Genomic DNA, 27,787 nt, shown 5'->3' with positions numbered 1-27,787 from the left:
AATTGTTAGTCATCTAAACAAACACATTTAAGTATATAAATTAAGCCAGAGACTTTAATTATCCATTAAGTCCACTGAGTGTTAAACAGATTACAGAGTAGAATTTTGTATGACTTGCAGCATTTAGAATAGTAAATGTACATACAAATTATTGTATTCCTTTCTCTGCTGTGTGTGAGAGAGATAAGCATAAAAAACACTTGAATGCTTATATTTGTATTTGTAAATTTTTTATAACTGCAGAAAATAATATTTTAAATCTACAAGTAGTTTTTTTTAACAAAAAAATAGATGTTCTTTTATTTGGGAAGTAGAAAGTGTTAGTCAGCTGTTCAGTAAAATGTATGGGGAAAGAAGTAATTCATTTGTCTATTTTTAAGTGCAAATTTAAAAAGACCTCAGTTGGATTCTACAAATTAGCTGCCATTGGAGCTATGGACATAGTGGGTTAATTATTGAGCATAGTTTATGCCTAAATGAAATTGAATAGACATATATGAATCCTTACATTCTATGATGTTCTAGAAGGTAATGTGCTATAGAGGACTGATGCCTACTTTACTTTGCTATTCAATAATTTTATTAACAGTAGCATAGGAGAGGTTGTTGATTATATACTCTACAAAGTCATAGAATGGAACCACTTTTTTTTAATTATTTAGGGAATCAAAGCAGGGCTCTTAAGTCTAAAAATTACTTTAAAAATCACCAACTACCATTTCTAAAACTCTCCCAAAGCTAACATAACTTAGTTTGTGTTTTTCTTTTCCTTTTTTTTTTTTTTTAAGAATGTATTTATTTGACAGAGATAGAGAGCACAAGGAGGGGGAGTGTCAGGCAGAAGGAGAGGGAGAAGCAGGCTTCCCACTGAGCAGGTATCCCAATGTGGGGCTTGATCACAGGACCCTGAGATCATGACCTGAGCCAAAAGTTGAGGCTTACCTGGCTGAGCCACCCAGGTGCCCCAGGTTGTGTTTTTCTAGAATTTTTTATTCTATCCAGATAGATAAATAGATGGGTAGAGGATAAACAGTTTTGAGAAATGTTCATTGATACATGCGAGACTATATAAAATGTCACATCTTATTTATCATATTTTATAATCTTTTTTTATTTTGTAATGTCTTTCATCATAGAATTCATATGGACCTACATGTTTTTATGTAATATGGATCTACTGTTTTTAATTCTCATGACATATTTATTAGCATAATTCATTACATTTTATTTGAAAATCTCCGTTTGATAGAATTTTTCCATTGCTTCTAATTTTTCAGTATTCAGGCCATGCTGAAATAAATATTGTAAGACTTGAAAGAATGTTTCTGTAGGGGAGACATTAAGAAGGGAAAGTATCTGATCATATAATGTGTGTATTTTAAATATTCATGTAGGTAGCAGCTCTATCAAATTCTACTACCACCTTCAGTGTATAAGCATATGTTTTTAAGTTGACATAAATTACTAAAATGCTTGACAAATGGATGATGAAAAATAATGTTCTGCATTTATTTATTTATTTAAAGGATTTTATTTATTTATTTGACAGAGAGAGATCACAAGTAGGCAGAGAGGCAGGCAGAGAGAGAGGGGAAAGCAGGCTCCCTGCTGCGAGCCAGATGCGAGGCTCAATCCCAGGATCCTGGGATCATGATCCAAGCTGAAGGCAGAGGCTTTAACCCACTGAGCCACCCAGGCGCCCCATGTTCTACATTTATAATTACCAATTACTACTGGGTGGAACATTCTTCGGTGTGTTTATTGATGATTTATATTTATTTTATGAGTAATTGCTCATATTGTTTTAAAGATTTTGTTTATTTATTTGAGAGAGGGAGAGCCAGCATGAGGTAGGAGCAGTGAGAGAAGGAAAGGAAGCAGACTCCCCACTGAGCAGGGAGCCCGCATGGGGACCCGTCCCAGCACCCTGAGATCATGACCTGAGCCGAAGGCAGACGCTTAACTGACTGAGCCACCCAAGTGCCCCTAATTTCTCATATTGTTTCTTTGTTGTTAAGTCACTGTGTTTTTCTTTCTTTATTTGTGTTCTTAAATATTCTAAACAGTAATTTTATGGGGTCTTCTATATCTATTTTGTCTCAATCATGCTTTTTTTGGTCATTTTTTTGTTCGCCTGTTTTTTTTTTTTTAATTATTATTACTTGGTTATTACTGACACATAACATCATAGTTCCAGGTGTGCTGATCTTTCATTAGGACTATTTGTTAGACGTTAGGTTTACAGAAGATTTGAGTGGAAAGTACAGAAAGTTCTCAGGCTCCCTTTTACCACCTCCCACACACACACTTTTGCTTTGTTTTTAATTTCTGTGTAGTGTCTTCTGTTATCAGGAGCTTTTGATCAGATGTAGCCACATTTAAAAATCTTTTATTTTATAACTGTTTTTATTTAACCCAATGTCTTATATTTCCTCCCAATTTTTCCACTGATGAGTTTATGTATCCTTCCCTTGGGTCAAACTAATCTATGCATCTTTTTAAATGTATCTCTTACCCCCACCCTCCTGTTCCCTCATTGCATACACATCCCCCAGTCCTTTCACATTCAGGCATCACTCTGATGATGTTTCTTCCACAAGGTATTCTCTACTTCTCCTGTTAGAGTCCTTCCTCTGATTCATTTTATATTGTACTCAAAATGGTTGAATTATTGTTTGTTTCAGTATATTACTCCTCTGGATAGTTCTTGAGAATAGGATCTATAAATCTTGATATCCCCCAAAGAATCTCATTTGATGCTTCAAAGAATAAGTTTTCTATTAAAGTTTGCAAAGAGAAAGGCTGCATGTTTAGTTTGGACAGCTGAATACTCATCTGGGACACACAGTAATTATTTTCAAATACCTGAACACCTGTTCAGGGTTAAAGGAATTAAACCGGTCCTATTCAGTCAATGGATAGTTGCTAAGAACAATTCAATTTGTGTCAATATAAAGAAGAAATTTTCAACAAATAGTACTCTCTGAAAATGGAATGAACTCACCAAGGAGTGACTTGATTGTGCACAGACATGTTCAAGCAGAAGTGAACTATTCATATTCCTTCCATAAGCCTTTCTTATATATAGTAGGACTACTGAATACATAAAATGGTACCCCTTTTGTATACTTCAAGAGTTTTAATTCTGGATTTCTAATACTGATGACCTTCTTCCATTCATCCAATCTCTGGTTAACACTCATCTCCACAGCCCACTTTATTTGACTGCAAACGTGATTTGCTTTTTATTTACAAAAATTCTTAAGATAAATGTTACTTTTGAACCACTGAGATGGATGATTTTATTTTCACTTTTTGGAGAACTTTTTAGAGGTTAAACCAATTCTCTCAGTGTTCAATATTAAATCTATTTGAAACCCCAAACTTTATCTACAAAACCAATAAATACACATATTGCTCAGGGAAATATATTTAATGCTTTATATAATTTGCACTAGATTGATTTATTTATGTTTTTTCCTGGTTTTCTACAGACATACCAATCACAGACACTCTGAGAGAAATGCCACTCAATGTGTTAAAAATAGAACAAAACAAAATAAATAAAATCCTAGGAATTCATATTCTATCTTTTCATATTTTTAACTAGGCTATTAAACTAAATGACAGGAAACTAGTGCTTCCACAATGTTATGCATATTGCCCAGAACATGGATAAAACTTCAGTGAATATGAAATAAAGCATAATGCAAAACATTATTTCCCAATCGAAATTTGTTTATTAACTATGAACCAGAAGCTTTTCTAGAGTCAGAAAGCAATAATTCAGCAGGGGAGGATTATAGCAGAACCACAAACATAGATCATCACTAATCATGAAGAATCTATAAGACTATTTTATCATTCTTTCAACAAACAGTTCTTGTGCTGATGCTACTCCCAAGGCTCTCTCCTAGGCATTGGGAACCAAAGTTGAATGCCAGCAAACTGAGGGCTTTGGGGCTTCTTTGGAAGAGAAGATTGGCTGAAGGTCTTCTGATTTTGAGTTGAGCACTGCTGCTTGCATATCCTGATTATAAGTCAGTAGGGGATGGATACAATAGCTGAACATAGCATATTTAAGGTAATGCTATCTCTTAGTTCATTAGCAACATGCTAGTTAAGCAGTCCACAAGACTAATGGTAAAAAGCAAAACATTCTGAAAGAATGTGTTGGAATCATCAGTCAAACCAAAAAGTCTTTTCTTCATCAAGAAGGTAAGGGATATTCCCAGTGGCAGACAAGGGACAATGACAGTCAACATCAGAAAGCTGACAATATTTGTATTTTATGTGGAATCTCTTCAGTCTGTCCATTGTAGTGAATCGCAGAAACAATACCACCTTCAGGTTCAGCCCTCAACACAAAGGATATTAACAGAGCAACAAAGGAAAAAAAAAGCTAGTAAATGATCATGGTTGTGGTTGATAAGTCCTGGAGTTGTATTTGAGGTTCATATAACAAGATTCTTAAGACAAATGAAGTAATTGAGCCGAATATTAGGGAAGATGACTACTTGGCAGAATCTGCTACAATACCCAGTAGCTACAAATGCAACAAATTATTCAATAACAACTCAGAGGTCTACAACCACTGCATAAATACCTCAGAGGAGGAAAGGTACTTGGAATGCAGCTCAGAGACTGGAAGTTTCTAGAAAAATATCTCAGCGGTTGACAGCTCACTGGTCCATAACTTGGATATCGGCAATTTCTCACTAAATAGTTTTGGGGTTGGCAGCTTCTGGAAATATAACATGATGGTGAGAAGCCACTGGGTATGAAGGCAAGATTTTGGCAGCCTCCATAGCCCAAACTACCCACTCTACAGTGGTTTAGGAGACGGAAACAGTTGGACGAGCAGTTAAGTTGCCCAAAGCCCTTGAAGCTATTGCTGAAGGTCTGGCAGGCTTTAGATGGACTTTGGCTGAGTTTGTAGTAATAAGATACATACCCCTTGGTCCGAGTGCATGGATTGCAGCTGGGGTTAGGTCCAATGTTGGTGGTTTCACAGGTACTGCAGACTTGGCCCACTGCTGGAGAGTTGCAGGGCACACAGGAGTTTGACGGGTCACAACTTGTGGTGCAGATCTTGAGCTCACAGCTAGGAGATTCGCAGCTTGGTGCTTCAGCATAGGTTTCTTGGCAGTTACCCAGAAGCCAAAGATTTCCTTGGTAGCTACTGGGTAAACAGAGCCCAAAAGTAGGACTTACATCACTGGAGCAAAGCGCAACAGAAGGAGTCACTGGGATATAACAGTGAGTTCTGTAGGATGTATCACTGCATTCCCCAGAACAGCCCAGAAGAGACATGGAGCCTGACTGCATGTTCAGTAATGGCGTTGGAAGTATGGTGATACTATGGCTTCCAGACTTTTTATATATTTCCTGGGCATTGTCTGCAGCCTCCCCAGACTCTCTTCCTTCTCCCTGCCTGGGACAACAACGTAACAACATCTTATTAGTGAGTTGTTTAGCTACAGCCTCTGACGTCTTCACACTCCTATAAAAATACGTTTATTTTGATTCTTCAAAGTATCTCTAATCGCCATGTTGAGCATCACCCATCACCCATTATCTGTAGGCCATACCTTTGGTGAATAGTGATTTTAACGTTAATAAGCAAACTCGCAACTGCCAATCGATGGTTCACAAGAGTTCACGTGTCTGTAGGCTTCTGCAGCATAGTCATTAAAGGGTTAACAAGGATTCAAGCAAAACAATGAACCTGTACTTTTCCATTCTTTTGACCAGGCAAGATACTGCAGAACTTAATCCTATACTGTGAACTAAGCCAAATACTTGGGCTGTGTCAATACTGTTACTTAAAAGAGAGGGTAAAGCACTGAACTATTAAGAGAAAGAATTGGTCCCCCAAAATATGTACTATGCTCTTAACTGTGCTAGGTCATGTATTGGTGTTGACTTCTCATCTGACATATTTGGAGAATTCCCCTTGTAAGACTCATGGTAATCCACGTGAGATTTAGTGGCCTAACTTGTACTCGTGGGTCAATGGTTGCTAAGTAACCAAGACTTTTATGAGATTTCTTTCTTAAAGAGTTTCTGCCATATGTAGTATCAAAGAAGGCCAGTTTCTCAAGATTATGCCTTCTTAATTGACTGAGATTATAGATCACACATTCCATTGTCTCAGCTGTAAAGCCCAATTCCTGTCAAATGTATAACATTTTTCTACATTTCTCTCAACATAAGTTTTATTTATTCTTGGTTTGCATTTTTTCCACATAAACTTTATTTCATTCCTGTGTTGAAGTTATTCTTTGTCTATACCCATAAAAGGGAATAACTATGTTTAAAAATTTATTTGAATAACATATAGTTCCTATAGGTACTGTACTTCTTAAATAACACTTTTTGCTCCTTAGGGTGAAAGCTGGTGGAATTTTTTTAAAGATTTTAATTCAAGCTGAAGAATTGACATTTTGTTCTTGAAAATATAAACTATAATTCAAACTTACAGCCTACATTGAATTGGAAACAGGAATGCATTTATTAACACAGATGGGTTCAGACAGAGGACAGCACCAACTTATTCAGGTGAGATAAGCTCTAAGGATGGTTTTTAAAAGACACTGTCCTTATAGAAGACAATTAGATTTCTCTTCCTATTCTCTCCTTCTCGGCTAAATTTTTAAAACACACACCAATTCTCCAAATATTTTTCTCAACCTGAGTTTTCTCCATGCTTCCCTTAGTATTTATTCTATAAGGTAATGGGTTTATTCTGTAAGCAACTCTTTATTAAACAGATTTTGTTGTTTTGTGATGTGTCTCTCAAATGAAAAGGGTCAGGATCAGGAAGCCATATTTTCAGCAAATTGTTTGGCTATAGAGTGTCCTGGGATTTTGTGCAGAAGTGTGCAGAAATGGCAGAAGAAGAAATAAAATATGTAATGAAGCTGATGGTCAACTTTGCACTGAGTTACTGAATCTTAGTCCTATATAGAAGAGTCCAGACGTTGATGGAGCTTTATTTCTGCATTTCTTTTTGGTATCTCTAGTCTTATTTTTAGGCTTCCTTGAGGTAGATTTGAGGGGAAAAAACAACTTAACATTCAATAGTATTTTAAATTAATATCATTCACACTAGTGTAAATCCAACAAGAATATATAGAACATTACATAGCATAACCAATATTCACAGCATCAGACTTTATGACATATTTAAATTTATTTGATACAACATATTCTAATTAATCAAATGTTGAGATTTGCAAAGGTAAAGTTAGCTCAACTCTTTGCATTTTTTTAAATTGTAGTTGACATACAATGTTATGTTAGTTCTAGGTGTGCAATATAGTGATTTGAAAATGTTGTACATTACACTACACTCACCAGAATAAGTGTAGCTATTATCCATCATAATATAAGGTCATCACAATTTTATTGTCTATATTTTACTTTTCATCCCTCTGACTTATTTATTTTACAACTGGAAGTCTGTACCTCTTAATTCCCTTCACCGACTGACTTCACTCGTTCCCCCAGGCCCTTCTCCTCTGGCAACAAGAAGTTTGTTCTCTGTATTTATGAGTCTGTTTTTGTTTATTTAAGCATTCTTTTGTTTTGTTTTTTCAGATTCCACATATAAGTAAGTCATATAGTATTTTTCTTTCACTGTCTGCCTTATTTCACTTAGCAAAATATTCTCTAGCTCCATCCATGTGGGATTAACTCCTCTCATTTGCTTTTGTGTTTTAACTTCTTACTTTACCCATTACTGTCATAAGTAACCATCACAGCCCATTCACCCACCATATTCTGTAAATGACACTTCTACAGAATTATCTTTTATTTTAGTCTGCATCTTGGCAAGACACAAAGCTGATAGCATCAGTAATAGAGAAAGTAAGCTCATCGCAATGGTAAGTTTTAGCAGAAAGTAAAAACCATCGTCATTTCGGTGCCATTGTCTTCTTAAGGCTTTGAAGAAGCTTATGGATTACTGTATTTTCACTGAATTGCTAAAAAGGTCTTTCCTTCTAATAATTCCCCCACTTGTTTTAAATATATATATACATATATATATATGTATATATATAGTATGTATGAAGAACTAAATAGAATCCAGCCCACCCAACAAAGATGCCCACTTCCTAATCCTAGGACCCTGTGAAATAGGTTTCTGGGTGAGCCTGATGCAGTTATGGGAATTCGTATAAGAAGGAGGGAGTCAATCAGAGAGAGAAGTCAATCTGATGACAGAGGAGGAGATTGTAGTTATGCTGACATAAGTGAAAGAATGCTGGAGACATTGAGAAGCTAGAAGAGGCAAGGAATGAATTTTCTACTGGAGATTCCAGAAGGCATCAGCCCTTTTGACCTCTCAACTTCAGTTCAGTGAAACTGATTTTGGACTTCTGGCCTCCAAAATTGCAAGAGAACACATTTCTGTTGAGTTAAACCACCAAGTTTGTGGAATTTTGTTATAGTAGCCACAAGAAACTAATACATTATGTCAAGGAGTCTAGGTCATTCTATTAGTTAGTCTTTATGTAGAGTTTGGGCTCTTTATCTAGGACAAGTTTAAGATGCAAGGAATAAGCTTTCTAGCCATCAGATAATGCAGAGAAATTCCTATGCCTTCTGAAGAATAAGAAACAAAATCCCTTTATTTAATGAGGCAGCAGATTTCTTGTAACTCATTAAAAAAGAGTTATGGGACTCCTTCCCATTTTTTTCCAAAGGTTAAAAATCCTTTAGGGTAAACACGGAAGATCAAAGAAAGCTAAATTTTCCAGTAAATGGCCCTTAAAGAAAATAATGGAGGTCACCTTCTAGACTTTTAAGTCATGATAGAATTTTTATCTTCTTTTTTTGCCACCACATATATATTTGTATTCTAATTCCACTTGCCCCAGTGCTATTCAATGATGCAAACAGTGATCCCATGATTTAAAAAAGCAAAATGTATCCAAACCATACTTATATAGCAATTAAATTGTAACTGTTGAGTTCAAATGATTCTTAAATTCAGCAGTGGTAACCTAAAGTGGTGGACATTGTAGCTACATTTGCCCTGTTGATTTCATAGATCATTGTTTCAACAGCTGAAAGGCAAATGAGCAAAATTAAAAATTTAAGATACAGGAGTAAATGAAGATTAAGCACTTTTAAAATGATAACGCAAGTGGGTGACAAGCTAGAGATGCGAGTCTGATTTGTGCTTACATTTTAAGGAAAACATTGTAAGAATATAATGAGATACTGGTGAATAAGTTAAACATTTTGAGATGAAGCTGTCAAGACTATGCCTCCATGAGTTATGACTCACCCTCTTACTAAGTACTATTACACATATTTATTAGTGTGTGACCTAGGAAAAGTCTTATCTCTCAGTGCCTCAGTACCTTCTGATGTAAATCCGGAGCCAGTAGCACCTATTTTGCAGGACTGTTGTGAGGACAGAATGAGATAAAAAATGTAAAGTTACTTAAGAGAGTGTTTGGCACATAGTAGATGCAAATCAAATGTTACTTTCCTTCCAATTTTCTAAAGCTATAACTTAAACAAAATTCTGTCCTCCCATTAGACTAAAAAAAAAAAAAACATCTCACTGTTAATTTACTTTGATATTGCAAGGAGATGTCCTGCAATAATCTTGCCTCTTCTAAAAGTTCATGACATAAATGGACAGTTCTACCCCATGTAGTTAAGAAAAATGCTTTTCTTGACAATAGATCCATAATGACTTCTCTTTTTTAACTCATATTCTTGTGCCGTAGTCATGAGCTAATTCCCAGAAGACTGCATATACAGTTGTTAAGAATAAGGGCTCAATACTCAAACTTCATAGATTCTATTCTTTTAAATATTTTAGAATATCAATTACTACCAAATGGTTCTCTAACTCAATGTCCACATCTTCAAAATGGAGTTAATAACCATAGCATTTTCTCCATAGATTACTCTGAGGATCAAATGAGTTAGTCAAAGTTTATGAAATATGGTTAGTATGTAGTTGATGTTAACTTTTATCATTATCACAAGCCTACAGTCTTTATTATTATTATTATTACATATTATTACTTTCATTATCATTATTATTGGAACTCATCTAAAACATATTGCATTTTGTAAGAGTACATGAGAGAGAGAAATAAAGAAAGAAAAAAAGAAAGAAAGAAAGAAAGAAATGAATGAACACTAAAGGAGGCTTAAGTTTTAGGTTAGACAACTTGTTACAATCTGTATAAGTTATATATCAAACACAAACACGTACACATATATTATATGTTATATACTATATATATAAAATATATAAATTATATATTTATAAAATTTAAAGAAATTTAATATGTTGAAGACATTTCCTATCACCTACATAGGAAATAAGACTCCCAGGGAGGACACAAGTGTGTGTACCATTAAAATTAGTTGGCATCCTAGAGAGAAAGGTGGTCTGTGGCTGAGACAGAGAAGAAATAGTTTTGTTTACAATGTAGACTTCACAGTTTTAGAGTTGAAGGTCATGGTTGTCAAGCTATTGACAACTTGAAAGCTTCTAAATTAGTCATTACCTCAATGAGAAAAACTATAGATAATATGGAGAGTAAAGAAAAGTCTTTGGAATCCAACTTAACTGGGTCTTTGGGAAAGCTGTTTGTCCTATTGGACTTCTTTTTATCTGTAAAAAATGGGAAAAATAATATGCTTTTTTAGTTGTCTTTATAGAAGATTACTGATTATCTAGTGGTACGGTGACATATTAAAAGTATCAGTATGGTAGATACGAGATAAAGGTAGATATTGTAGGAAGAGCAAGTTCTCACTGAATACATGAAGGAACTGAAGTAATTAATTACATACATATATAAAAGAAAGAAATAATTTCCAAGTGTTCTCTATGTAAGAATCCATGAGGGAGTGAAGGAAGCACTTGTTAAGTTTAATTTAAGAGGAAAATATAATGTGCTTTCCACTAATCAGAATTAAAATTTATGTAACCCCTTTGTGATTTATACCATTAGGTAAGGTGAACGTTGTAACTTGCTGACTTCCACCAAATGTTAAAGGACATATATCAAGTTGGTAGGTGATTCTCTTTCTATATTTCCTCTGTCCCCACTGGCAATACTTCCTATAGTCAAGGCTCTCTACTCCTGAATCCCAGAATGGGAATTATTTTGGACATGAAATAATAATGTGTATGAATGATAAACCATTGTGATTTCAAGCTCCTGGAATTTTGAAGTTCCAGGTTAGTGTGATAAAACACAGTCTGTTCTGACTAAAGAACCTTCATAATTCCCTGTTTAAGTGTTAGAAAGTGCAGATGCATATTTCATGTTCAACTGTTATAACATGTTCAATCAGGACCTTGAAAGTATCTATCTTGTTTGCTTTTTGCAGACACTCTTTAAAAAATATATTTTGTTTAGTATAACCAAGAGGCTTTAACTTTATGAAGGATGATGAAGAATTGAAAAACTTTTTTTCTGACTTATTTGAAGTAAGTTTATTTAGAGATAACGATGAAAACATTTTTTGTTTTGTTAAGAATGTGTTAATGACATAGAAATCAAGAAGCCTGGTAGCAAGAATATTCCAGTAAATAAGCAAACAATTAAAGTCACTGAGAATATGATCAAGTAAGAATAGAGGTTAAAACAGTAACTGAACTGAAAGCACAATGATCCATCAACCTGAAGATGATACTTCTTTACAAAGCTCTCCAGCAAGATGCTAGAATGAGAATTCAGCATGATCTTCTAATAAATGGAGATTGCCAAGTTCCAAAGGAGCAAGCTGGATGGAAACTGTTGTATATGTAGTGAACCGGTTGAAACCTATTAGACACATAGTCTAGGGGTCGGAAGCTGCTGAGCACATAACCAAAAGGTTGACAGTCATAGGAGAGATATCTCAAAGGATGGCAGGCCCGGGACACAAAATTCAGTAGTTGATACCCACCAAAGATGAAGTTCTGTGACTGACAGCCATAAGAGAAGTGGTTCTGGGGTTGGAAACGACTTGACAAGTAGTTCTGAGCTCTGTTATACATTGGTGGTTGACAGGAACTGGAGTGATAGCTAATGGGAAAAAAACTGATTCCTCTGCAGGGCCTTGAAGCATAATATGTAGTAGAAGGGTAGCAGGAAATGTCATAGGTTGTGGACCCACAGCTGGATTGTCGGTAGTTGGAATGTTTCCCACATGTCTTCAAGAAGTTGTCCAGGAGCCATGTTCTGTTTTGGCTGGGCAAGCAGAGACTATCACCACAGTTCATACCAGCAGTGTATAAAGTAGTAGATGAAGTAACAGGAATGTGGCAGTGACTCCCAAGAGATGGAGAACCATCGTTTCCAGAAGAGGAAATGTTGGATGTCATGGTAGAATCTGAAGTAAAGATTTCAGATAAGCAGCAAAGAGCACCTTGTCTAAATCTGCATGAAACTAGACCAGATTACTTATATACCTTGGTGGTACATGCCCAGACTCTCCTCCTACCCACATTTTAATTCAGTTAGCATCATAACATCTCATTAGTTCATTGTTGTGCTGCCTGGGAAGATGACTTCCCACTCTTCTATAAAATAAGTCCAGTTTACATGCCCTATGTATCTGCCATCCTATCTGTCCTCTGTTATCAGGCTCAAGAATTTATGATGTAATCACCTCTGTACTTTGCCTGTTTTGCTTCTGTTCCCACCCCTCAATAATGCTTGATTAAAGGGAGTCCATTCGAAGAGATGTTTACCTCAGTCATCATCCACAGGAAAAAGACATCAGAAGGCATAGTCTTCATCTTTGAAGAAGAGACCTAATGTTGCAATACTTGGAGGAAGTATTTAATGTACTGAAATAGATCCTACATATCAAAACTTATTGGATTTTCCAGATGGAAAACCTCATACTATTCCATATTTTAATACTAAGCTGAAAATCTAACTATGTGTTAGTGTTCTCTGTGTATTTGTCCTGACAGTTAATTTCAGTTAAGCATCTAAAGTATGTTTTAAAGAGTTTCACCTTGACAACTTGATACTCTTCATATGTAAAAGTTGAGTTTGATTTCTAAAGACTCAGGGAATGTTTGTGATATTCCTACATGGTAACACTCATGACATACTTTCTTTTATTAGCAAAAATATCATCCATGTCTGTTGGTGGCATTCAACGAAGAAGATAAACATGGTATCAGCTTGGGGCTCCTGGGTGGCTCAGTGGGTTAAGCCTCTGCCTTCGGCTCAGGTCATGACCCCAGGGTCCTGGGATCAAGCCCCGCATCTGGCTCTCTGCTCAGCAGGAAGCCTGCTTCCCCTTCTCTCTCTGCCTGCTTCTCTGCCTACTTGTGATCTCTGTCTGTCAAATAAATAAATAAAATATATTTTTTAGAAGTCATCAGCTTGTATACTTGCATTACAGAATTAACAATGTTTTCACCTGAGATAATTTACTAAGATACATGTCTTCATACAATTAAAGTGAACAAGCATTAAGAAATAATTTAATGTAACATTAAGAAATATGTTTGAGGGGTGCGTGGGTGGCTCAGTGGATTAAAGCCTCTGCCTTTGGCTAAGGTCATGATCCCAGGGTCCTAGAATCCAGATCCGCATTGAGCTCTCTGCTCGGCAGGGAGCCTGTTCCTCCTATCTGCCTACTTGTCATCTCTGTCTCTCAAATAAATAAATAAAATCTAAAAAAAAAAAAAAAAAAAAGAAAGAAAAGAAATATGTTTGAATAGTTCTTACTTGGACACCATGTAAGGAACAATCTCTGGGCCTTATTTTGGATTGTTTTCCAAAGCTGTGAGTTAATTCTTACTTACTTACTTAATTAATTAATTCTTACTTAATTCTTACCTATTTCCTTGGGTCACTAGTCATCCAGAACCAGAAATATCTCTTTTCAAGCTACACCTCAGGAGGCCAAAAATGATGGATTTGGGAATAACTGGAGAAAGGTAAATATTCCAAGCAGCAATCTGTTGATCCTTTTGGTGCATGCTTTCCTTTGGGGAACATGGCCTTACAGAGGCATGAATAACATCAGTAGCCATGAAGTCACTTCACCTCTACACAATCCTCTTTTCCCACCAATGCCTGTTGTCTCTGTATTATCCACTGAAGGGTCTAGAAGACTGATACATTTTTTTTCCCCTGAGGAAAGATATTTTATAATGTTTATAGCTTTTCAAGTCAAAGTAAGGAGATCTCATACACCCATGCAAGCATACACAGAAGTAGGAAGTTATGAGCACATTTGTGATACATATTTTTTTTAAATGTTGTATTTCATTTTTAAAAAAACATCACAGAGAGCATGACCTTGGTGCAGATGGGAACATTAAGGTCTCTCTCCTGAATTTCAACTTTTTTTCTCTTTTGTTTCAGGTAGTAGAGAAAGAAATATTTGATGTCTCATGTGGGGAATTTTCCAAGTCAGTATACAGTACTCTTCCTCAAAGAAAGCCTCAGATGACTTCCCTTTAGTGTAAGGCCTGTTATTGGTAAAAATAACCAATGATATTGAGTCATCAAGAGCTGAGAGTTTGAGAAGTCTATTTGATAAATTGCTTATCTCCTCTAAGAGCTTTAAGTCTTTACAGATAAATGAAATCTCTTAAACTCTTATTTGTTCCCAAAAAAGATTTCTCCTCTCGCCTTGATAACCCCCAACCAAAATAGTTTTTTGTGTGTGTCATACCTAAATTCCTCATGATTTAGTTCAAGATTCTCTTTACTTCTTTTGTTCCCTTCAAAGTTCAAAAAGAAGTGATAACCCAGTAGTCTATAAAATCTCTTCCTCAGCATGTAGGCATGCTGCATATGAGTTTCAAAAAGATAACTAAAATCTTTCTTTTTAGTCCATAGTAAAAATAGATTTGGTCTTCATAGAACTGCTATTGAAATGTATTTGATAACTGGGACATGGTTGAGGCTACAGTTATCAAGCTGAATGTGATCCCATCACTAATCATCAGTAATTAAAATATAAGTTAGGTGTAGGACGTGGAATTGAGAGAAGCCTGGTGTCACCAACTCTTTATCACATTTTTATGACAAATGCAAGAGAGTATGATACACATACCTAACTAGCATGTATCCTAATTTATTATTTGTAATTCCTCTTGATGTCTACAGAGATTTTCTTCAAATTTGTAATATCTCTATATAGCCTCAAGAGCCTGAAATGGAAAAAAAAAAAAAAAGAGAAATTCTATCTTTTGTTAGAAATGATTGATTGAAGATATGATGAAATAGCACAAAATAATGAAAATCACATCAAGAGTTTTTGTCATTCTCACCTAATAGTCAATTAACACTTTCAATTAATTAATGAAACCTTATTTAGAGTCTCTAAGTCTAATACAGTCTCCATTTTTTCATTAGAGTTCATTAGAGTGAACTATTTTCATTAGAGTTTCATTAGAGTCCATTATTCTGCTCCACAACACCCATATTTCAGTCTTATTTAAATATTCAAAATGTCCTAAACCCTGTTTCTTAAATCTCAAAAACTGCACAAGCTTCTCCCCTCTGGAACAACTTTGTCTGTTGTGCCTTCTGGGAATGATGGTACATTCTTTATTTTATTTTAGATCCAGAATCACTATCTCAAAGATAATTCTAAGTGGTATATGACCAAGTCTCCATTTCTCCTTCATTTTGAAAAATAATTTTCCTGTATCCAGAATTATAGGTTGGTGCATTTTTTTCTTCGATACTCTTAAGTATTTCACTCTACCCTTTTCTGGCTTGCACAGCATCTGAAGAGAAGTCTGTTGTATTTTTTATTCTCGTTCCTCTGTAGGTGAAGTGTTTTTCTTCCCTCTGGACCCTTTTAAGATTTTATCCTTTCATTTATTTTATTTTATTATTTATTTATTTATTTTGCAGATTGAGTATATGTCTAAGTTGTAGATATCCTGGCATTTATCTGAAATATGTTCTCTGAGATTCTTCAATCTGTGGTTTAGTGTCTTATCATTTTAATTTGGGGAGAATTCTCAGTCATTGTTGCTTCACATAATTCTTCTATTCCTTTCTTTTTTGTGGAATTTTCATTACATGTTATGTTATATCTTTTATAATTGTTCAACAACAACAGCTTCCAGGTTCATTATATGACAGGCTGAAAACTGGAAGTCCAGAATAATATTTTTAGAACTAGTGTCATTCTTTTATTTAAAACATTAATAATTTTTTAAATTTCCTAGAATACAATGAAAAATGTACATTCCAAGACCTTGAATAGTCTATGCCTTGCCTTCCTCCACAAGCTCACATTCTACTGTCCTCTTGTTTCTCCACACTCCAGCCACACCAATCTCCTCTCACCTTCTCGAACTTACCAAACTCTTTCGACCACTCTTGCTGGCACATAGTGTTTCCTATTCCTGCTCTATGCTTCCTTTTGCTTTTTGTACAGCTGCTTCCTTTTCACTTTGCAGGCGTTAGGACATCACTACTCAGAAAGGATCTCATGGCCCATCCAATCTCATTGGCAGTCCCTCTATCCAACTTTCACACTCTCTATAACTGAGCTTAATTTCTTTCATAGTACTTATTATGAGTTTTAATTATGAATTCAATTATTTATTTTTAAGTTCATTGATCATCAGCTTTACTAGATGTTAAGGTCCATTAGAGCCAGAATCACTCCTATTTACAATAAATACAATAGTACACGTCACATAGTTGCTAGCCAATAGATATGTTTTGAATATAACAATGAATGGAAAAAGTCATCTCTTCTTTAAAAAAAAATCTCTGTAATTTATATAGCTATATAACTGGAAAAATAACTTATATGAGTAATCGATTCATATAAGGTATGTACATAGCAAGTAAGTATGGACATAGCAAAGCAATCTGAATGTTCTAGGGGATGACTGCAGCATTCCAAGACAGAGGTTTCCAGTAAATTGAAAGATATTTCACAGATGAAATGTGCTTTTTATATTTATTATCTAATCACATTTTCCCATATCAGCTTATATTTTGTAAATGGGAATGGAAAGAATCATTTCAAAATGGATGGATGATAGAATTAGTGACATATTTCCTATGTTTACAAAGCATATTTATCATTTGTATAGACTCAACCATTCAATTATGTTGAATTTCAATTCTCAGTGCTGTTCCTATTTGATTTTTTTCCTTTTTTTTTTTTTTTCCTCCTTGGGTACGAGCAACAAAATCGAAATCATTGATATATCAAACTGTCAGCAGAGTGATATTAGCATTCAGCTACATATAAAAGGAGAAATAATACTGTTTTGAATTCAAATTTGGACTCTCACTTATTAGTAATGAGATCTTAAGCTATAGTTTTAATCTTGCTGAGTCTGTTTCTTCGTGAGTGAGGCAGAGGTAAGACTTCTCAATTTTGACAAAGATTAGGGTTAATATCTATAAAATATCTGGCACTAGAAATGTGGAATAAATGATATATCTTTTTTCTATAATTTTACTTCCTTCCTTAATTTTTCTATAAATCATCAACATTGTTTAAGGCAACTGACATAACCCAAGGGAATAACTAGACGTAAAGTAAGGTACGGCAGAACAGGAACATTTGAAATGCAAGTAAATGATTGCAAAACAGGACATAAGTTCTAGAACAGACAGATGTGGATTTGAATTTCAACTATGCCTTGAAACTTTGTGTGTGTATTTACGCACACACAATGCACACACACACACACACACATATATATATATATTTCCAAGGTCAATCTTATCTCCCTTGCTCAATCTTTCTCCCTGTATGAATCAACTTATTCTTTAGAAATCATGTATGTTTATAAGTCTTGACAATTCCTTGAAGTTGCTTTTAAAAACCTTCAAATGTATCCACATAATTGGGGAGAGTTCATTTATGGCTGTGTTTTTCATAAAACCAAAATATATATATGTAATTTCTTAACATATTAATAATATATTTTTACATGATAAATGTTGAAAATCCTTAATTTTGGCATTAAAATTTATTTTGTCTTCTTTGGAGACACAACCCAAATTTAAAATCTAATTCATCTTCTGGGAAACTTGACATGGATATTACATTCAAGTGTATCTTTCCCAGTGAAGAACAGTGACCTGGAAAGCTTGACAATCTTTGCTAAGTTCCACACCCAGCAAGACTGTATGTCATTTTCTATCTTTTATTATCAAGAAACTTAAGATGTTAGCACACCTATTCTGATACATGCTATTTTAAAAAAAGAGGTCATATCTCCTTGGATGCTTCCCCAAGTGAATTTCAGCATATTATTGCACATATAAAGAGAGCATTTACATTTAAAACGTGTTTCCATATTAATATTTTTCAATGAGTATCTTCCACATACAAACACTTTTGAGATAATTCATATTTTATGATTATTAAAGAAAGACAATCTCTTAGGAGTGCCCTTGCTCCTAATTCTCAGAACTCTTGTGAACATTCTTCTGAATGGTGAAGCAACAAGAGCTAGCAAGGTAGTCAGAGCAAATACAGCCAGAACTCATGAATCTGGCACTACCTAGTTCTAATGGCCTTGCATTTGAGCTTCACTTTTTTCCCATGCAAAATAGGCACTTTTTATGCTCTCTTACAGGATTTAATGAAAAGAAAATGTATGTGAAGGACCCTGACCATTGTTCACCCAGCACAGCGAGAGTACAGTGGTTTTGTGTTCACTCTGACTGAGACACAAGATACAGCAATCATGGTCAATGTGGATTTGACTGAGCCGGCCATCAGGTTGCCAACACACAGGGCCTTTTGAAACTGTGGCTTGTAGAAGAAACAAACCTTCCCTGAGAGGGGGGCATGCCTCAGTTATGAGTACACAAAATAGCTGAACTTCCCCGATGCTCTGAAAACCTCTCATGGCTCATTTAGGTGAATTTAGTGACTAGATGAGTCTCCTCCCCACTTGGGACATCAGAACACTTACGCTGTGGCAACTAGTACACATCTCCTTCTGTGTGTACACATTCAGAAGTCACATTTATATGGAATCCCTATAATATTGTAGTTATAAACACATTCTATGATCTTTGTATAGACTGGAAATGGAGTGAGTCAGGTGGTAATTCTCTTTGCAGAGTAGGCAAGTGTCTGTTGTAACTAACAACATACTCTCCCTCCTTACATTAATGTCTAGAGAAATTTTTTTTTTAAGGCAAGAAAATCGACCATTTAATCTAGCAAATTGGTGACACAGGAAACATATCTTTTCTAATTCTGGAAAGTGATGTTGTCCAATCCTGTGTGAGCCTCAAACCAATAAATTTCCAAGATACACACAGCAGTTTAAGTATCCTCATGATTAGTGCCACAGGGTGGATTTCCCCCTTACATTGGTCAACAGCTAACAATGAAATTGTATTGTTGTGTTACTAGATAGAAGCTGAAATACATTATCACTCTCTATGGTTAATAAGAGACTCTTAATCTCAGGAAACAAACTGAGGGTTGCTGGAGGGGAGGGCTGTGGGAGAGATGGGATGTTTGGGTGATGGACATTGGGGAGGGTATGTGCTATGGTGAGAAAAAAAAATTAAAAATAAAAATAAATAATAAATATTCTCTATGGTTAGAGCCCTGCTATCAGATACCTGTAGTATAATGAATTTGGCTTAATTGCACATATTTTTATTTATATGATTACATTTATTGTTATTATTACATTTTGTTATTTGGTTAGTACACAAGTCCTTATTTAATGGATTAAATGCTGACTTAAGGGTGCATGGGTTATGCTGTAGGCTAAGCATCCAATTCTTTATTTCAGGTCAGACTCCAGGCTCCAGCTGGGAGTCTCCTTAGGATTCTCTCTCTCCTTTTCCCTCAGCCTCTCCCTGGGCTTGTGCTTTCTCTTTCTCCCTCTCTCAAATAAATAAATCTTCAAAAAATAATGCTGACTTTAATATACTTACATATTTCTATGTGGATAAAATGTCACAAGTAACAAAAGAAGAGAAATATAGTTATCACTCCCCTGAAGCCACACAAATATAACAGGAAAACAAAAACAACTACTATTCATCACCCATTCAATTGCACTCTAAGATGAGTTTTCTTAAGATTTAGAGAAGGTTAAATTTCTTTTTTTTTTTTTCATTTTATTTTATTTTATTTTATTTCTTTTCTTTTCATTATTCCAGAATTCATTTTTTATGCACCACACCCAGTGCTCCATGCAATACGTGCCCTCCATAATACCCACAACCTGGCTCCCCCAACTTCCCACCCCCTTCCCCTCCAAAACGTTTTCAGTTTATTTCTCAGAGTCCACAGTGTCTCATGCTTTGTCTCCCCCTCCAGTTTCCCCCAATTCTCTTCTCCTCTTCATCTCCCCATGTCCTCTGTGTTATTCCTTATGCTCCACAAGTAAGTAAAACCATATGATAATTGACTCTCTCTGCTTGATTTATGTCACTCAGCATAATCTCCTCCAGTCCCATCCATGTTGATACAAAAGTTGGGTATTCATCCTTTCTAATGGAGGCATAATACCCCATTGTATATATGGACCGTATCTTCTTTATGCATTCATCCATTGAAGGGCATCTTGGTTCTTTCCACAGTTTGGCAACTGTGGCCATTGCTGCTATGAACATTGGGGTACAGATGGCCCCTCTTTTCACTACAACTGTATCTTTGGGATAACTACACAGTAGTGTAATTGCAGGGTCATAGGGTAGCTCTATTTTTAGTTTCTTAAGGAATCTCCACACTGTTTTCCAAAGTGGTTGCACCAACTTGCATTCCCTCCAACAGTGTAAGAGGGTTCCCCTTTCTCCACATCCTCTCCAACACTTATTGTTTCCTGTCTTGTTAATTTTGGCCATTCTAACTGGTGTAAGGTGGTATTTCAATGTGGTTTTGATTTGAATCATCCTGATGGCTAATGAGGATGAACATTTTTTCATGTGCCTGTTAGTCTTTCTTTTAATGAGAATATAGGAAGATTCTGGAGTTCTCCATCATTCCAGATAAGAGCAGAATGAGGAAATAGGTGCAGAGGAGCTGATTTGAGAAAGATATGTGATGTATGTGTCATTAAATAAGCTGCCATGTGACCAATCTTCAAGGGAATATCAGCTTATTTCAGAAATTAATAAAGGGTTGTAGATAGCTTCTGGGCAGATACTGAGCAAGCTAGTGGCAGTAGAAACAGTAATCAGATAAGCAATAATCCCCAGGGAATTAGCAGAAATAGCAGGGTGGTGCAGGATTTTCATAAATCACAGAAATGGCAAGAATTAGAGTCAATTATAACCAAATATGGTAGGACAAAATTCTGTCTCTTACTGGAGCTCTGAATGCATTTTATTTCATGAATTTGAAATCAAGGAAAGACCTCAATACATCATCTTGTTTGTTTATTTTATTTAGTGATTTTTTTTCCCCTTCTATTTCATTCTGGATTGTTTTTATTGTTATGTCTTAAAATTTACTACTTTTTTTTTTCTACAGGGTCTAATCTTCTATTAATACCATTCACTGTATTTTCTACCTCAGTCATTATAGTTTTTAATATCTTCAAGTTTCATTGGGTTTTATTTATTTCTCTCACTTTTCTATTTATTTTCTATTTAATTTCTATTTCTATTTTTATTTATATCTCTCACTTTTCTATTTATATCTCTCACTTTTATCTATTTTCTATTTTCCTTTAAGCTCTTAAACATATGGATTACAGGTATATTAACTGCTTTAACATTCTTATCTAATAATTTGGTCATTTGTGTCATTTCTGGGTAGTTTTGATTGATTTATCTTTCTCTTTCATTATAGGTCTTATTTTCCTGCTTCTTTGCATGTCTAGTTTTTAAAAGATTTTATTTATTTACTTACTTTACAGAGAGAGTGTGTGTGTGAGTGGGTGAGGGGCAGAGGGAGGGGGAGAGAATCTCAGGCTCAGAGCCCTGGGTGGGACTCAGTCTCATGACCCTGAGGTCACTACCTGAGCTGAATATCAGGAGTCTGATGCTTTACAGATAGCCATTCAGGCACCCCAGCAGGTCTGATAATTTTTTATTTGTTGCCACATATTATGACTTAGCTGTCTGTGTATTACACATTTTTGTATTCCTATAAATATTCTTGAGCTTTGTTCTGGGGCACATTTAAGTCACTAGGAAATAGTTTGATCCTTTGGGTCTTGCTTTTAAGTGCTATTAAGTGGGACTAATGCAGGATTCATTTGGAGCTACTTTTGTCCCAGTACCAAGGGAAAAATCATTTTGAGTTCTCTACCAGTTTTCTGCTCTGGCGTGAACATAAGCTAAAGCCATCCCTCTGTGAGATCTGAATATTCTCCCTACTTCGTTCAGGTGGCCCCTGAAGTTTCACACAGTGTTCCCAATGCCTGCACTGATGAGTAAGCTTCTGTAATGGATTTGCTGTACACTCTGCAGATCTCCAGAACTTTTCTTTCTGTTTAATACTTCTCCTCTCTTTTAGGGATCACTGCCCTTTCTACCTACTGTGAGATATCTTGAAAAACCCATGTTTTAAAGTTTTTCCTGGTCTTGTGACCATTTTAATGGAAGAATAAATCCTGTCCCCATTACTCCATCTTGGTTGGAAGCAAAAGTCAAATTGTCTCATCTGAACCCCTGCTTTCATATAGATAAATAATACATAAAGAAATAAATTTAACTTCTTTTTTAATATATTTAACTCATACTTTATCACTCTTATACTCTGATAGTGATATTTCCCTTTGCTGTAAAGATCTTGTTTATGTCTAACAATCATCATTCCTATTTTATTTTAAGGCCTTTTCTTTTTTTTTCATGTATACTCAATTTGAACAAAAAGAACAATTTCTCAAGATACCTTTCATAAAAGAGAAATAAGTTCATTTCCACTTTAAGCCAAACAAGCCCCACATTTTAAACTATATGCATAAATATTTTAAATGCTTTTAAGCACTTTAAAATACACACACATACACATACATTATTCTCAAGAAGTTTCTTTTCTTTTTTTTCCCCCCAAGTAAAATAAGTAACAATACTCTACCAAAGGTCTCTTGGAAGACACAATCTAAAAGGAATATAATTTCTCAGATAACAAATATTTAATTCCTTATTAATACTGTCCAGAATGACATTGCCACTATATAATTCTACATAGGCATTCTGTGGTTTTTCTATGCCCTTGAAAATTTTCTCCATTTTTTCACAAAAGTCCCTATTCAATATGCCAAACATGATATCACATCAAGAATCAAAACCAGGGGCGCCTGGGTGGCCTCGTGGGTTAAAGCCTCTGCCTTCAGCTCAGGTCATGATCCCAGAGTCCTGGGGTCCAGCCCCACATTGGGCTCCCTGCTCTGCGGGGAGCCTGCATCCCCCCTCTCTCTCTGCCTGCCTCTCTGCCTACTTGTGATCTTTGTTTGTCAAATAAATAAATAAAATCTTTTAAAAAAAAAGAATAAAAAACCAATAAACAATTATGATGTAAGTGTAAGTTTACTATTAAGAATACCTTAGTGAGTCTTACCAGAGCAACACCTTTCTAAAAACAAATGTCCAATGAATCTGCAAGTTAAAATGTGACATGCTTATGTGGATTATATATATTCCCCACAGGGAACATGCCAGATATAACTGGAGCCTCTTCCCATTCCAGAAAGCAAGAAATGCTCAAAAACAAAAGTATACCAAACAGTTACAAGTTATATCAAAAACACAGAAAGTCAGCTGAAAAAGCTCTTCATGACCAACTGTGGAACAGTTCAAATAACAGTTTAAATAACATTAAATTGTATCCCAAAGTATAAAATATGTAGACTCATCCATACTGATATGGATAATAAATCATAAATATTAAACATAAATCAATCATTGTATAATTAAGAAGTAGGAAAAAAAAAAAAGAAAAAGTAAAAGTAGGGGGGTTCCTGGGTGGCTCAGTCATTAAGTGTCTGCCTTCTCCTCAGGTCATGATTCCAAGGTCCTGGGATCGAGCCCTGCATCGGGCTCCTTGATCAGCAGGAAGCCTGCTTCTCCCTCTCCCACTCCCCCTGCTTGTGTTCCCTCTCTTGCAGTGTCTCTCTCTGTCAAATAAATAAGTAAAATATTTAAAAAAAAGAAAGAAGGAAAGAAAGAAAGAAAGAAAGAAAGAAAGAAAGAAAGAAAGAAAGAAAGAAAGAAAAAAAAGAAGTAGGGGAGAATAGACAAATCTCCTATGCAGAAAGATTCCAAGTAATAAATGTACATGCTTCTTCCTCTCTTTCTCTTTTTTTTTTAAAGATTTTATTTATTTGAGAGAGAGAAAGAAAGAACAAGCAGGAAGGGTGGCAAAGGGAGAGGGAGAAACAGGCTAAGCAGGAAGTCCTCTGTGGGGCTCAATCCCAGGACCCTGGTATCATGACCTGAGCCAAAGGCAGGGGCTTAACTCACTGAGCCACCCAGATGGTTCCATGCTTCTCCTTTAAAAATAGTGGAGTATAACTTCCACTTCACACAGTCTACATATAGTGACTTCCTATCAAAGAGCATAGTTTAGATAGGTGGAAAAACAAGTACTTTACGGAGGAGAATCCTTAAAAACACTGCTTCATCCGAGTGATCAAGGTTAATACCAATAATGATACGTCATATTGATCACATGCACTCTTGATATGGAACTTTACATCTGTAGTGTTTCTCCTTAAAACCCATAATCCCAGGCTAATCCTGAGGAAAAAAAAATATCAGGCAAATCTAAGTTGAGGACATCCTACAAAATTCCCGATCTGTACTCCTCAAAACTCTCAAGGGCATCAAAAACAAGAAAAATTTGAGAAACTGTCACAACCAAGAGTAGCCTAAGGAGACACAATGATTAAATATAGTGTGATATCTTGAATGGGGTCGTAGAACATAAAAAGAACATTAGATAAAAATAAGGAAGTTTGGGACGCCTGGGTGGCTCAGTTGGTTAAGCAGCTGCCTTCGGCTCAGGTCATGATCCCAGCGTCCTGGGATCGAGTCCCACATCGGGCTCCTTGCTCAGCAGGGAACCTGCTTCTCCCTCTGCCTGCCATTCTGTCTGCCTGTGCTCACTCTCTCCCCCTCTCTCTCTCTGATAAATAAATAAAATCTTAAAAAAAAAATAAGGAAGTTTGAGCAAAGTATGCACTGAACTTCATCATAATAAGTCAACATCAGTTCATTAATTGGGACAAATGTAAACACTAATGTAAGCTCTTATTAATGGAGAGGCTACTATGTGTGGAATATATGGAACTTTCTGTAGTACCTTCATCACTTTTCTATAAATCTGAAGCAATTCTAAAATAAAAGATTAATTTAAAATGCAAACCACAGGCTAAATTCTTTACTACTGAAAAATCAAAGAGATTTGTTTATTTCACCTTTTTATCAGTTTATGCCACAGGCTTTAGGGATTTCTTTTGTCAAATAAGCCCCCATTTAATAACTTACATTGTGCTACCATTCAGATACCAAATAAAGCACTTTCTCATATTTGCCTTATTTAATTTTTGTAGCAGCTTTCAGAGGCAGGATGACAGGTTTGTTTCCCTGATGAGAAGATAAATTTAAAAATGCATTCAATTTGTCCAAGTCACAGAAACAAAGCTGAGTCTCAAAGCCAGATCTTATGAACTCTTACCCAACATTTCTTGGTATTTCCCTCAAGAACAACTAAACCATTATTAAAGATTTTTTTTTTTTCTTTTAACTATGGTCAGAAAGCAAAATAATGCATTACAATACTGGCTTTGAATGTTAAATAGCACCCTTTTTAGCCTGAAAAATGAAGATTATATATTTTTATAGGCGATCCCCCAATATTACTCTACTCACACTCTAGCAGTAAGAATAGAAGAACTGATTGTAGCTTTGCTTATATTTTATTTCTTAGGAATACAATGGATTTCTTGGTGAGAATCCTTTTTTTTAAGCTCCCAATATACCATCTGACTGTATCCAAGCAAAGAAGAATTTAACATTTGTGAAATTTATGATTATATTTGTGATGAATGAGCAATAGATGTAAACACACCATTGGAGAGTGTATTTTAATGTCTTCATGAGTTTTGGAAGCTATTACTTCAAAAAACACATGATTTCCTACTTTTTGACTGATTATAGAAAACCAATGCATTGCCAGAAAGTCTAGATGAGACTCTTGTGACATCCTCTTTACCAACACATGTGACAAATTTACCCATACTAAAGAACAAAACACTGAAAAAAAAATATAACCCTCTGAACATAATATATACTCCTCTGTCAAAGTCTATTTCTATGTAAATACCCAGAATGAATACTCTTCAGTAATTGGTACAAATAATTCTAAAATACTACTTTGGAAATAACTTGAACATATTTTCCTCAGTTGCAGAAGAGTTGATAGAATTTCAACACATATTAATTTATTCTGAGGGATTTACGCATACATTTTATTCAATAATCACTGATGGCTCTTTCACCCCCACCCCCCCATGTTTGTTTAGCAGTTTTTATGCTTTAAATCATAGTGGCTGCTTGGAGACTCATCAACAAGATTACCCAACTTTAATTACCTGCCATCTTTGAGAGCCATGATCAAAAAAAAAATAAACCCTAAGTACTGTCCTCATCACTGGAAGCCTGTGAATTTACCACTGAATGAAACTTAATCCCTTCTGGTCCTATGCCCATGAGACCTTCAGAATTAGGGTAGTTGGTAAAAAAAAAAAAAAAAAAATGTAGGATGACCACTTCCAAAAGGATCCAAAGAAAACAATACATCATAGTACCTGACACAACTTTGAAATGAATAAAACTGAATACAACTATGAACAAGTCAAAAAAATCACTCAGGTTACATTTGTCATTCTTAATCCAGTGGACAAGCCCTCTCATTAATTAAAAACATTAAAAATTCAGTATAATCAGCAAATGAATGTTAGCAACAGCCATATTTATAGTACCTGAGAAAGTTCATTTAATAGGAGTTAAAGCAAGTATTTTCTCACAAGTTAGAAGACATGCAAACAAAAATTGAGTTAGAGATTGTAATCTCCAGGAGCATCTTGAAACAACTGCTTCCAAAAGGAAAGAAGAAGAAGAAGAAAAAAAAAGATCAATCGATCACCTATCTTCAGATGAGTTTTATAAGTGATAGATGTAAAGACATTTTTAGCAAAAAAATCTCAATCTTAATATTGATTCTACTTGATTAAACTTACTGGAGGATAATGATGCCAAGAGCTTCAGAAGGGACACAAGCTTTATAAATTACCAGATACATAGGTCAGAGGTCTAAAGTGGTTGGCCACTGTCATGCATAAATCAATGATTCCAACAACAGAGTCATAGATTAAAGGGAAGCTACTACCAGATATATAGTTGGAGACCTAGAAGACACAGGGGAGAGAGGTCAGGGAGTGGTCACTATTAATTGGGACCTTGAACATCAGGTGTATGTTGGTGTATTGGTTCTCATAATCTCCTTAGGAACTTCCCAGGTGTAATCTAAAAGTGAGCCCCATACTTGGAGGGCAGGAAGAGACTGAAGAAAGAGGCACAACACTCCAGATTGGTAGGTGTCAGGTTTAATAAGCAAGAGAACTTACCAGGCTTGTCTTGGGCAATTACCAGAAGAGTAGATTCTCTGCACCTGCCCACAAAATTTTTAATTTATACCGAAGTTTTAATTGAGCTCAGTCACGTATACCCTTTAGATAGTCTCAACACCACATTTCTATCTCAAGGTTGTCCTTGGGGCAGCTTCTGGGAGCAGGGAAGGCAAGCAGAATGCACATTCCAAAAACAGAGAAGAGGTTGTGGAGCCTCCAATTTCCTGGATCTAG

At 35.5% G+C, this 27,787-nt stretch overlaps 2 protein-coding genes across 2 annotated transcripts; both read right to left on the bottom strand.

Annotated features, from left to right (window-relative positions):
* Positions 1-4,566: 4,566 nt before the first annotated feature.
* On the bottom strand, positions 4,567-5,328 carry KRTAP24-1 (keratin associated protein 24-1; the record flags this gene model as incomplete). The annotated part of the gene is made up of 1 exon (XM_082693673.1): positions 4,567-5,328. One exon carries the CDS (start codon positions 5,326-5,328, stop codon positions 4,567-4,569), a length of 762 nt encoding a protein of 253 aa, XP_082549799.1.
* Positions 5,329-11,722: 6,394 nt separating this feature from the next.
* On the bottom strand, positions 11,723-24,644 carry KRTAP25-1 (keratin associated protein 25-1; the record flags this gene model as incomplete). The annotated part of the gene is given in 3 exon segments (XM_082703612.1): positions 11,723-12,358; positions 12,361-12,410; positions 24,617-24,644. Coding segments are annotated over 3 exon segments (714 nt in total).
* Between the last annotated feature and the right edge of the window lie 3,143 nt (positions 24,645-27,787).

The sequence above is a fragment of the Mustela nivalis genome, assembly GCF_964662115.1.
Source record: "Mustela nivalis genome assembly, chromosome: 1".
NCBI lineage: Eukaryota > Metazoa > Chordata > Mammalia > Carnivora > Mustelidae > Mustela > Mustela nivalis.
The sequence above is the reverse complement of the archived record's forward strand: the minus strand, read 5'-3'. Positions and strand labels throughout refer to the sequence as shown.